This window comes from Hippopotamus amphibius, chromosome 4 (assembly GCF_030028045.1).
Source record: "Hippopotamus amphibius kiboko isolate mHipAmp2 chromosome 4, mHipAmp2.hap2, whole genome shotgun sequence".
NCBI classification, from domain to species: domain Eukaryota; kingdom Metazoa; phylum Chordata; class Mammalia; order Artiodactyla; family Hippopotamidae; genus Hippopotamus; species Hippopotamus amphibius.
The window spans coordinates 22,846,692-22,859,932 of NC_080189.1; the positions used below are offsets into that span (position 1 = coordinate 22,846,692).

The window sequence follows — 13,241 nt, forward strand, 5'->3', positions numbered from 1 at the left end:
GTTGCTCTCTCAACTTCTCTCTCAAATTCTTATACCATAATATTTAAAGCAGCTTTCTTTATCATCTCAGCATGCCTCTCAAATAGTATGCTTAATTTTGGTTTCTGTCTTCTTGCAAGATATGCTGTTGCTTTGGCTTTCCCACTTGGAGGAAAAAGCACTTTTTTTTTTTTTTTCATGAGGGAAGGGAAAGGAAATTTGAATGTTACAGCGTGAGCTTTGGAGTATAAGCATTTCTCCAGAAAGTGTCCTCAGAATGAATGGCAGTTTTCTTTTTTGCCAGGGAGGCTTTGAATATAAGCGGGCCATTGTGGACTGCATAATCAGCATTGTGGAAGAGAACCCTGAGAGTAAAGAGGCAGGTCTAGCCCACCTTTGTGAATTCATCGAGGACTGTGAACACACTGTTCTGGCTACTAAGATTCTACACTTGCTGGGCAAAGAGGGCCCCAGAACGCCTGTCCCCTCCAAGTATATCCGCTTTATTTTTAATAGGGTGGTACTGGAGAATGAGGCTGTCAGAGCTGGTGAGTCGTTGGAACACTGATAATGATATAACTGTTGATCTTGTTAAATGCTTAACTCAAGGGGGTGGTAATGAAATTGGAAAAATGAAGTTGCAACGTCTGTTTGATGGTGGGGTCTTGCAGCACACTTAGGCCCCAGATGTCCAGTTCTTTCTTTTGTATCCCAATTTCCATCCTGATTTCTGCCTTATAGCAGAGACAACCCTTGATTTTCGGTATGACAGAAGACTATGATGGCGTCATCCATTTTTTTCAGAGTTATGGCCATAAGTATGAATGTCTGTGAAATTTGTGTGTCTTTGTGCCTCTGTAGTTTTTATTAAGTGACTTTTTAAACAGGTCTTAGGAATTTTTTTACTTCTTCCCCTCTAATTGTTCCTTTCCCTTAACATAGGAACTGGTCCAAATCTCTCCTGTTAAAACTATAAGCCTTCTTTCGATCCATTCTCTCTCACTAGCTACTGACCATACGCCCCCTGTTATGTAAACTTGAAGTCACTATTATTGGCTGCCTCTATGAACTTATTTTCCATTTTCTCTTCAACTCACCATAATCTTGCTCTCTCCTTTAAAAATCTTATGAAGGTATTTTTTTTTGAAATTACTTACAAGCGAAAATCAAGTTGGACACTTTAATGTTCTCACCCTTGTTCACCTCAGTCAGTTTGATGTACTGTTGACTAAACACTTCATGAAACTCTCTTCCCTTGGTTTCCACAATAGCCTGCATCCTTCCATCAGACTTATTTATAGAGCTTTCTTCCATTCTTAAAACGTTAGTTTTCCACAGGGGTTTGTCTCCTCCACAGACACACTCATCCTGGTGATCATTTCCAGAGCTGCGCTGATGTGCTGTGGCACTGCAGTCATGTCTCTTTCCTGCACTTGTACGTCTAGCTATTGAAGACACTTTAACTTCAGCTTGAAATTCAAACTATCCCAAACAGAAATCCTCACCTATGTCATCCACTCAGTTGCAAAGCTGGAACCTTATTCCATTGTTTTATAGTCCCCATCTGTCCTTTGGCAAAGTTCCTTCTATTCTGTCTCCTCAATATGTATTTCTTCATGCTCTTTTTTCAGGGTTTTCCTGAGGGCTGCATTAGGCTCCCATCCATTTCCGATGCCCAGCTAGTCTGACTGCTTGTAGTCGCACCCATATCCAGTATATTGTCCACATGCTGCTGTCCACATGCCTAAATGGTTGTTGCATACAAAATCTGCTCACAAATTTAGTGTAGCACACTCTGCTGCAAATACACAGATTCATCCTGTAGGTAACACCTGTTAATAATAACCTTGAGGTTAGACCATAACCTATTTTTGTTTTGTCTCTAGTCTCTCACTTTTCTCCTCCTGCTCTCCAGCACAGTTCAGTGTTTTAGTCTTGCTCAGCTGTGTCCAGTCCCAGGATCTTACCACACTTTCTTCTCTGGCCTGAGGGCCTTGGTACTTTTTATTCTCTCTCCCTCAAATACTCTTTTCCTGCCTTTTCCCTCTGGCTGACTCTACTTGTTCTTCAGACTTTAGCTCAAGTAATAAGTGTCAGCTCCTTTTCTGTCTTCTCCTCCAATTCTGACTTAGGTTCCTTTGTCTACTCACGTAGTACCCTGAATATAGTTCTACCGTGGACTTAACTATGCTATGTTGTAATTGTCTCTTTGCTTACCTGTCTTTCCCACTAGAGTACAACTCCTTGAGATCTTTTATCTTTCTGCCTCCAGCATCTAGCACAATTCCTGACAAAAGTTAAAGCACTAAATCTTTGCCAATACAGTGAATTTTCGTAATAGAGTTTTGGGTTTTTGTTTGTTTGTTTGTTTGTTTTGTTTTTTTAATGTGTGGGGCTAGTTGTTTGAGATTAGAGCTTAATTAATCAGTGTAGTATATAAGGAGTCGGATTGCAGGATAGCTCATATAAGAAATACATATGATCCTTTTCCCTTAATGCATGGAGGGTTTTCTTATTCAGAGCTCTCATGGGCCTGCTGATTTCTGTTTATGCTTAAATGGTTCAAGGAAATAAGATCAAGAAACTCACAATAAAATATTAAGGGTTTATTCCAACTGAACATGGGGAAACTCCTCTAATTTTTTTTTTTAATGATTACTGCTTAACTCTGAGAAGCCAGTATTCACGTTGTTTCATTTTATGCTCCATTATAGCTGCTGTGAGTGCTTTGGCTAAATTTGGGGCTCAGAATGAGAATCTTCTCCCAAGCATCCTAGTACTCTTACAAAGGTAATTAAAAGAATGTCTTTTGTTTTTGTTTTTGTTTTTTTTTAAACAAGAACGCCATGTGGCTGAATAGAGAATCCCTCATTGTACCATATCAAAATGCATTGTGGGGCCTAAGTGTATCGCTAATGGAGTAAGTCAGGGGCAAGTGGCATTTTTCTTATTCTTCTGGTAGTTTTCATATGCTAACGAGTACATGTAAAATTGAGTTCTAATTTCTCTTTCATGAGAAAGTGACTTAAATACGTGTGCCTTAATTTGATTACAAGGACCAACTTCAAAGAGATTCGCTATGTAGAGTTGAAAATACCAGCTTTTCATGGTCTCCTTGACTCCCTATTTGATGAGGAAAAGACTTGCTTTAGCAAACACTTTGTGATTACATCTTATAATTGAAGCAGAAAAATTACAAGCCAAAGCCTGGCTGGTTTAAATCAAACAAATTGCCATTTGAGATTAATATAAGTGCCTGGACTCGGAATGATTTTTAGTATCCTTGGAAAGTACAGTATTACCATTTTTTAATTATATAGACATCTAAATCTTTACCAGGGTCATGTGGTTGCAGATCCAAGAACAGATTCCAAACTGCTATCTTATGTTATTGTGTTCTTCCTAATTATTTTAATGCCTACTTATGTAGAGCTTCTGATTCATAATGACACCATTTCTTAACCAGTTCAGAACTGTACCCAAGATTTGTGGAGATTTTAGGATCCACTGTTGGCTGTTGTTAAGCTCTTTTATAAAGGCAGTGTCAGATGGCCTGGATTGTGTCCTTTAGGTATAGTGGTAAAGCTATTGGAAATCTTTAGGGCGTTGTGACATGCCTGTTCTGTATGCTCTGGACAGGTGTATGATGGATACTGATGATGAGGTGCGGGATAGAGCTACCTTCTATCTGAATGTGCTGCAGCAGAGGCAGATGGCGCTGAATGCAACATATATCTTCAATGGTCAGTGAGAGCCAAGAATGCAGACAAATACACTTTTTTTCCACAAATGGTGTCTTGGAAGCATATCTCATGATGATTTGCATGTCAGCTGGCTTCGCTAGGCAAAATGCTTGGTTTCTTTGAATGCACTTCCATTTCTAGGGAAACCTGAAGGATGTAAAAGCCCAAAGAATATTGCTTGTTCCTGGTTCTCCTTGAGCTCCCTCTTGCATGGGTTTCCCTTTTCTTATGTTATCATTGTTTCCACATGGCTCCGTTGCTTTGTTTTCTGGAAGATACTTCTATTTTGTTGAAAATTTCTATGCTTTGCTCCTATGCTTCCTTGGATGAAATTATAAGAACCTTTATTTTTTATTATTTATATTATAAAATCTGTGGTTGTAGTTTTCTTTAGAAAGCGTAAATATTACAAATCTGGGCCTATCTGGACCTAGGATTGGCAAGAAGTTATAGTGTTGAGAGCTTTCTGTTTTAATAGGTCTAACAGTCTCTGTACCAGGGATGGAGAAAGCATTACACCAGTACACATTGGAGCCTTCAGAAAAGCCCTTTGATATGAAATCTATTCCTCTTGCAATGGCTCCTGTCTTTGAACAGAAAGCAGGTAATGGGAACACTTTGTTAGTTTTTCTATGTATAAATAGTTTTATACAATAAAATACACTGTTAGCATTTTTTTTTCACTGTTAGCATATTTTCTCTAATATTTCTTTTAATTGTCACTCCTAAATCTTATAGAACTAAGATAGACAATACTTTTTAAATTAGGGTTTTAAAATTTTTTCCCTTGTTTTCTCATAAAAGCAAGAATATGAAATGTAACTCAGATTGAAAGTTTTTTTTTTAATGCTAAGTGTTACAGCATTTGAAGTTAGTTGTCACCATGTGTTTCAGAGCAGTAATTGTGCTGTCACCTCTTATTTTTATTTCCTGATGTTGTTTAGCTTCTTAATTAATTTTTCTATTGGAGGCTTAAAAAAATGAACAAAGTATGCAGTGGTTAGAACTGAAAATGAAAGATCTTTTTTATTTTATTTTATTTTATTTTTATTTTTATTTTTTTATTTTTTTAGGGGGTACACCAAGTTCAGTCATCTCTTTTTATACACATATCCCCATATTCCCTCCCTCCCTCAACTCCCCCCCACCTCGAGTCCCCCCCACCCTCCCCGTCCCAGTCCTCTAAGGCATCTTCCCTCCTCGAGATGGACTCCCTTTGTTATACAACTTCCCACTGGCTGTCTAACAGTTGGTACTATATATATGTCTGTGCTACTCTCTTGCTTCGTCTCAGATTCCCCTTCACCCCCCGCCCCCCCCCAAACCTCGAGTTCTCCAGTCCATTCTCTGCATCTGCGTCCTTGTTCTTATCACTGAGTTCATCAGTACCATTTTTAGATTCCGTATATGTGAGTTAGCATACAATATTTGTCTTTCTCTTTCTGACTTACTTCACTCTGTATGACAGACTCTAGGTCTATCCACCTCATGACATATAGCTCCATCTCATCCCTTTTTATAGCTGAGTAATATTCCATTGTATATATATGCCACATCTTCTTTATCCATTCATTTGTTGATGGGCATTTCGGTTGCTTCCATGTCCTGGCTGTTGTAAATAGTGCTGCAATGAACATTATGGTACATGTTTCTTTTGGGATTATGGTTTTCTTTGGGTATGTGCCCAGAAGTGGGATTACTGGATCATATGGTAGTTCTATTTGTATTTTTTTAAGGAACCTCCAAATTGTTTTCCATAGTGGCTGTACCAATTTACATTCCCACCAACAGTTCAGGAGGGTTCCCTTTTCTCCACACCCTCTCCAACATTTGTTGTTTCCAGATTTTAAAATGAAAGATCTTATGCTTTCCACATTTTCAGTTTTTTTTGTTGATACTATATAAGTTGATTTTCCTATTTGAATCACAAGATTTGTTTAATAAGCTGTTCCTCCTTTTAAGAGTAATTAAAAAAATATTCTGGTCCATTAAAGCAAATTCTGTATTTTTAGGACTTAGTTTATTATTTCATAAAATACGTTCACACCATACACTTTGAGTGTCCCTCCAAAAAAGGTGACAGAGAACCTAATGGTATGATTTAGCGATAGCTCCTTCTATATCTGCTACAAGTTTTTACCCTCACGTCCTGTATGCATGTTGGGCTTGACAGTGGGAGGGAAGCTCACTTGATTGCTCACACCTGTCTTTGTAGAAATCACACTGCTGGCTACTAAGCCCGAGAAGTTGGCTCCTTCCAGGCAAGACATTTTCCAAGGTATGATGATTTGATGTGTAGAAGCAGTAGCCTAGCATCCTAGGCATTGTAAATATAATGAAGGCCACTACTTTTATTGAATTTGATTAATTCTCAGTATGGGAAACCTTTGTATGGTTGCATAGTCATTGTCATGGTTTACAGTTGCTGGGGCCACCTGGAGTCTGTGGGATTTTCCAGTTTCCAATTGCCAGCTGACTTAGAGTGTTGTTCTTATTCTGTGTCAGGGAACTCAAATTCTATGAAATTAGGAATAAAATTTGTTTTCTTTTCTTCCTTTCTTTTCTTTTTATTTGCTTTTAGTAATTCAGTGTATAAACTTTTACTTAAAAGATTATTTCACTAAAGCTTAGGGACATATTAGTTGAGTGTTCAACTATTAGTAAGACTATGGAAACTTAAAACATTTTAGACACCCAGGGTAATGTCTTCCCGTCTTCTTACTTTCCTTCTTTTCTTTTCTTTCCTTTTTTTTTTTTTTTTTTTTTTTTGATAGAACAACTGGCTGCCATTCCTGAGTTTATGAATCTAGGACCCTTGTTCAAGTCTTCTGATCCTGTTCAACTTACAGAAGCAGAAACAGAATATTTTGTTCGTTGTATCAAGCACATGTTTACCAATCACATTGTGTTCCAGGTGAGACAAGCCCCATAACTGGCTCCAGTAAGAGGCTTAGTATTAATTCCCCTTTAGTTTATGATTCTAGTTCCTTTTATAGAGAAGCAACTCGGCAGCATTTCTGATTTTCTTTCCTGACTATAGCTGCAGAGATGCCTTCATGTGATGAGTAGCTTTTGAGGATTTACATTTAAAAGGACATAAAACTGAAACATCTGTAGAAGTTGGACAGCATAAAGTATAACCTGTGGAAATACTAATCATCATTTAATATCAGGGTAAATTGTGTTGTTCCAAGAACTTGGATTTCAGTTTGGTCCTCAGACAGCTATCAGACTTCTGCCATCTTGTTTGGTAGAACTCAATCTCAGGAAAGAGGAAAAAACTGGTGAGTAATATAAACAAAAAAGACCTCAAGAATAAGCTTATCCTTGTCACCTCAAGAAAAATCTTAGCGGGAGACATGCATGGTGTTTAGAGAGGGAAACTATAGTAAGTCCCAGAACTGAGTTGTGGGTTATGGGTAGGAAGGAACAACTTGCTTGAAAACAGTGCTTTTCCTTCATAACTTTCCTATTTGCTGACTTTTCAGTTTGACTGTACCAATACTCTCAATGACCAGCTACTGGAGAAAGTGACAGTGCAAGTGGAACCATCAGATTCCTATGAAGTGCTGTGTTGTATCCCAGCCCCCAGCCTACCTTATAATCAACCAGGAATATGCTACACTCTTGTTCGTTTACCTGATGACTCTACAGCAGGTACTAACATATAATGGAAGAGATGTGATTAAGAGTGCATTACCACTGGAGCTCTTAAATGTCTGGACAGATGTTTGGGGTTCAAGAATTTGTTTCTTTTCTGGAATTAAGTGTAATGATAATGATGGTATATATATTTTTTTATAAAATTAGTAACTGCTACAGAAATATTAATTTTATAACCAAGTTTCTGAGTAAAATATGCTGCACATTTAATCTTAAAAGAGAAAATGTATACAGTGGTGGCCCAAAAAGAAACTCGGACTTTGTGTTGGAACAGTGTCACCACGAGTGAGGGTTCATATACCTGATGACTCCTGTTAAGGATCATGGCCTACTTCTCCCTGAGGTTTCTTTCCAGGACAACCTAAGGTCTTTTTATTTAGTAGCTGCATGGCATTGTAAAATATATTGTTTTTAAGGGTCCTATAACACGAGGCAAGTGTCTGAGAGTATGTCTCAGCCTAATGAGTGGCTTAGCCAATGTTCGTGTATGCACATTTGAGAAAGGTTTGTAATCTACCTGACCTGTATGCAGTCTTAGGGGTGGGGATGGAGGTGGGGGGAGGCCTGTGAAGGAGAGCCAACTGCTAGTGCCAATAGTATTTGCAGATTTGGCAATTTGAGATCTTCTGACCTACCTCTTGTGAATGTCAAGTATTTGTTGTACTTGACTTCTTTTCCCCATTTTCCCACCTGAGTTCTGTTCTTTCCGTATTCACTGCAGAGTATTCACAACTGTTACCCAGTTTTCACAGAAATAAGCACGCGCATTGCACTCACATTTTGAACAACTTTTATTACTAGTACAGGAAAAAACAACTTTTATTACTGGTACAGGAAAAAACAATTTTTACTACTAATACAGGAAAAAACAGAAGTTAACAAATATTGGGAAAGTTACAGAGTTACAAGAAATTGTAAAAGCACTAGTAAATAGTTATCCCTGGTCATCATTCAGTTACATTTGGGGCTTAACCTGTCTTCCCTTAGCCCCTCTCCCAACTCCCTTTTTAGATGTTGGTTCCGGGAGCCCCTGCCCAATCATACCTGTGTTGGATGATAGACCAGGCTACTCAGCTCTAGCACGAGGTAGATTCAAGTTGGCACCATTGCTGGGTCTGAATCCCAGCTTGTTCCCTCTGGCCCTGGGCGGACGTGCAGCTGCAGCCACCCTGGATCCATAACCCCCTGGGTAGGAAGGCACTTTCCTATCTGGCCTCCACTGTTTCTCCTTTGAGCATTAGGCCATCCAACTTTAACCTTTAATTACCTCCTTTATTCCTTTATGAGGTTTCTCTTGTTCCATTCTGTTTTAGCTTCACTTTCTTTCCTGGTCTGTTTCCCTCTGGTTAGATTTGTCTGACGTCCACCAGCCAGTAATTAAGCTGGTTGTAATCTTCTGAAACTAAAGCTAGTTTCATTTACCCTTGTTCCAAACCAGTATCTGGGCCCAGTCTTAATACAGCCCTGCAGCTTCTGCCATCATCCTGGGATACTCCATACTTTTTCAGTTTTTTTGCAGTAGCCACCTCTCCAAATTTCAAAATTTTAACCCCATTTTATTTCCCACTAAGTTTCTGTTTTTTAAGGGATGCCATTACTTCGCCACTTGATTTTGGAGGGAAGCAAAATGCTGAACTCATTGAATGAGGAATCAAGCTCTTCCCAGTTGAGAATACTGGCTCCTCCCATTTCCCCAGGTTCTCTTGGATAACTGATAACTCAGGTGCCTCACACCCCAGGGAGTGATTCTAACAATACAATAAATACAATTTTACAATATCAAAATACATAAAACAACAATATTGAAATTACAGAAGTGACATATAGGAGAAAACAACAACAGAAAACATTTCTACCAAGACAGAAAGCATAAGGGAAGTTTTCTTACCCCTCCTTATTAAGGAGTTAATTTCTTTTTAAAACATAGATCTTACAAATTAGCCCAGAGGTTTCAACCTTTGGTCTGCTGGCTGTGGACTCTTGCTTGATGGTTGTTTGTATTTTGTCTATAGAAATTTGGCATTTGGAGAATTTTCTTTCTTTTTAATTCAGAGGGTTTGCTGATTGGTGTTAAGATTCGGTTATAAACTCTTGTGATTGCATCTTGGAGAAAAGAAATGGAATTCTGTCTCAACACTTGGACTTTTAAAACTGTCAGTAGTCAGTTTACAGTTTACCCATGATTTACCTGCTTAAAAAAAAAACTCCTTTCTATTCTTTAGTCTCTGTTAAAAATTCTAAAATTTTTAATCCATGGCCAATCCAAAGTCTTTGCTGTGCAATGAATAGAAGTGAAATACCAGGGCGTAGGTGGTACTAAGAGTCTTTTCCCCATTCCTTCCTTTCAGCATTTTCCCATTGTACATATTCTGAATTTAACCAGTCACCTGAAGATCTATACATCACCTCTGCTTGTCTCATCTTAGAAACTATATTTTCCATATAGTCACAGAAAAAAATAGAAATCTATAGACTGTGATTTCCTTCAACTTGAAAACTATATAGAACAGAAGGGAATGTAGGTTTTGGAAACAGATAAACTGGGATTTGAATTCTGACTGTGCTATATACACTGAGTGTGTAATCATAGACATTATTTGATCTCTGTAAACCTTTTAGGACTGTTGTAAGTATAAAATGAAATTAAGTAACGTGATTAGCATGGTGCCAGGCATATAGTAAATACTTAATAGATAAAAGCTATTATTGTTTCAATTCTGAAACTATCCACTTTCTCCCTTTATCCTCTTTAAAAATCGTCTTCCACAGTTCAAAAGACACACACCCACCAATCTCCTCAGAAAGTTATTCTATCAATTGTTCTTACCTTTTCTGTATGTTTAAACTTTCCCACTCCTCCTTACTTTATAAATGTACAAAAAATCTATGCCATCTGAAAAAATTTACTTTAACTCAACATCAAGATATTACCATAACTCCATCCCTGAAATCTTGGGCAAACTGCAGAAAGAGTAATAAACATCATAAGTCTCAATTTAATTAGTCCTACTTATCTTGTGTCCTCCAACAACCACTCTACTCAAAAACTTCTAGAAAAGGCTTCAAGGCAGCATGCTTTCTTAGTGTCCTTTCTCATCCAGCACCTTTCTTTCCTCTGAATGTGTATTACACCAGTAACAACATATATATGGAACATTCTGCAAATTTCCCCCCACTTTGGACCTCTCTCATGACCCTACCTTATTGTTTTATTACTTTCTCAGAACCATTCTAATCCCTATATTGCTTTTATTATTGAACTCTTGGTCCTTATTGCATCCCACTTCTCATCTCAAACCATTTGAACAAATTTAAATAACTCATTTAAATAGCCTTCAACGGCAAATATTCATACTAAGATCAAGTTTAACGGTAAATGTATGTGAGTTTCTTTTTCTGTTTTTCATTAGGGATGCTGCCTCCCATTAACAATTCATAACTTTCAAATTATAGATACGTACTGCAGTTCTCAACTTTCTGCCTAACGTCCTTATACCTTTGTTTGTTGCTTGTTTAGTTTTTGTGTCCTTTATTTCTCTAAATATTTCATACATACCTATTTTATATTTTGCACCTAATAATTCCAGTATCTACAGCCTTAGACCTTTATCTTAACTTGCGCTACCAGAGGATTCTGATGGACTCCAAACTTCTCTGAATCTGTAGTCTCCGTTCCATTATTTGCAATTGTTCAGTGTTAGCCATTTTAACTCCTGACATTCTCAATTAAATCCACAACTTCAGTTAAGTAAAATTTATCTGTTTTTTTACTTTGACTCACCTCCAACCGCTCACTGGGATCCATTTGAATGACCCCTGGTGAACCTTTGCATTCTTCCAAGCGAATAAGCACATAATCTGAATTTTTACTCAAACACTTAAAAAGCAGGATAGGTCGAACATTACCGTTTAGCCACCATTTCCCCTACCTTTATCACTAGAGTTTGTATCAGCCTAGCCAAAGAATCCATATTCCTCTTAATGAGACCTGCCAAGATTCCAGTTTGAGACCTCATTCACCTGTTCATTCATCTCGTAACCAATCTCCCTTTCCTCAAACACACTGAAATTTCTGACATTTCCTCTGTGCTGACTTTGAATCTGTCTTCCTATCCTATTTCATGTTCCCTTTTCATACCACCATCATTGATAGCTGTCATCTTTATTGCCGCCTTTCTTAAGTGATAACATCTCTCCAGAGTGCAGTGTAAACATGGCATATCCACTCATTTCCTCTTTCCCCCTCTTGTAGCCTTAGAAGAAAACCTCTGCTTGTTGGTACCACCCAGGCTTGGTTCACAATCTGGCCTTTAAATGGATTCAGTACGTGAAGACGTGTGAAATTACTCCTTGACCTACTCTTATTATTCAGAACGATCCCATCCTGTGGTACGCCTCTTCATCTCTGGATGTCAGGAGTACTGATGTTACGAGGACTGCTGCTGCTGCTCTCCCTTGTCTCTGTATGGCCATGTATTCTCTTGACTCTGCCCACTTTCATGTAACTGTCTAAGATTTTTCAGGCAGCCACCAATTTCCCTGGGACAATTTCTTTTTAAATTTCTCCTGTTTTCCTTTATTCCATTAATTGTGGTCAAGTTGAACAGGTAGTAGTACTAAGCACCATAACCATTATAATGTTCCTTAAAAATTGCGAGAATGATTTATGTGTATACTCTTGACTTAGTTCCAGTTTTATTTTAACCACTTCTTTCCATTCTTCTTCTTCTATTTTCATTGGAAAAGCAATAAACATATAAACACATATCAGCATCTGTAGGAGGCATATTTTACCAATGCTGAATACAATTCTTTCAAAATCCAACGGACTACACTATACTACCTTTGCTTGGTACTTGGCTGTGCTGTAGCCTCTTCCTCTATAAACATTTTATGTTGTCTGTCTTCCCATAAAACAGTGCTCGCCCACAGAGATAACAGTTAGCTCCTGCATTTCCTTATATTCATCAGCGTGCTGCCGTCTGGCCTCAATGCTACATATGCCACCTCTCCTGCCCCTGAGATCTGCCAGGCTGATGTCCCTGGAGCTCCTGAAGCTGCCTTCCCCTTTTCTGTAGAGCCCCCTTTAACTACCCTGAGCCCTTCACACATCCATGAGGTTCTCCTCCTCTTCCATGCTGCCTGTCCCTTTCTTTTCCCATTGACTTCCCTGACCCATCTCAATACTGGCCTACCGCCTTCATGGCTGTTCGAGAATCAAGGGTCTCTCTTTGCACACTGGGTGTGGACTGAACCTTGCTCAGCCCATCCTCTGCCTTTTCTCCCACTCGTCTTCGAGAGCCTCTCTGCTTTATCTTCAACATCCCATCCCTACGATTTCCCCTACCATCAGCCAGTCATGCCACAGATACAGTGGTTTTTTCCTTGCCATCTGCTCCCTTCTTGACCTGCCCTCATGCTCCCCAGTTGCCAGCTTCTTGGTCTGCAACGTGCTGTAGTGACTCCATGTGCTGTCCCCCATTCATCCCTAAGCGCTCTGTCTTTTAAGGCCCCCCAGACTTCTGTCGGACCTTCCATTGTTTCATCTCATCGTGCCCTGCACTGACAGACTCACCTCCCACGTTTTCCATAGACCACTACCTCTACAGGCTCATCCTCCTCTTGCCTCCCCCACGTTCCACCCTGGCCTTACCCACACTGTCCTCTGCCTCCTGCACAGGCTTCCTCACACCCTTGTCCCGTTCATGGGGGCAGAGCTCCTGGATCCTTGACATCCAGCTTCATCCTTTCGCCTCTTTTGTATTACACTCTGTGCAGTGTGCTCCCTGATCCTCTCAACAAGCCTCTGCTGTCCTAGCCGCTGGATGCCATCGCCTCACCTTCCTCACTCTTTAT

At 39.1% G+C, this 13,241-nt stretch overlaps 1 protein-coding gene across 1 annotated transcript in view; it reads left to right on the forward strand.

Annotated features, from left to right (window-relative positions):
• COPG2 (COPI coat complex subunit gamma 2) overlaps positions 1-13,241 on the forward strand; it is a 119,770-nt gene that overhangs the window by 73,750 nt on the left and 32,779 nt on the right. The window contains exons 14-20 of the mRNA XM_057732563.1: positions 284-527; positions 2,694-2,769; positions 3,619-3,722; positions 4,201-4,326; positions 5,938-6,000; positions 6,497-6,636; positions 7,211-7,379. Of these exons, the coding sequence (XP_057588546.1) occupies positions 284-527; positions 2,694-2,769; positions 3,619-3,722; positions 4,201-4,326; positions 5,938-6,000; positions 6,497-6,636; positions 7,211-7,379 (922 nt within the window). The remainder of the gene's footprint in view (positions 1-283; positions 528-2,693; positions 2,770-3,618; positions 3,723-4,200; positions 4,327-5,937; positions 6,001-6,496; positions 6,637-7,210; positions 7,380-13,241) is intronic.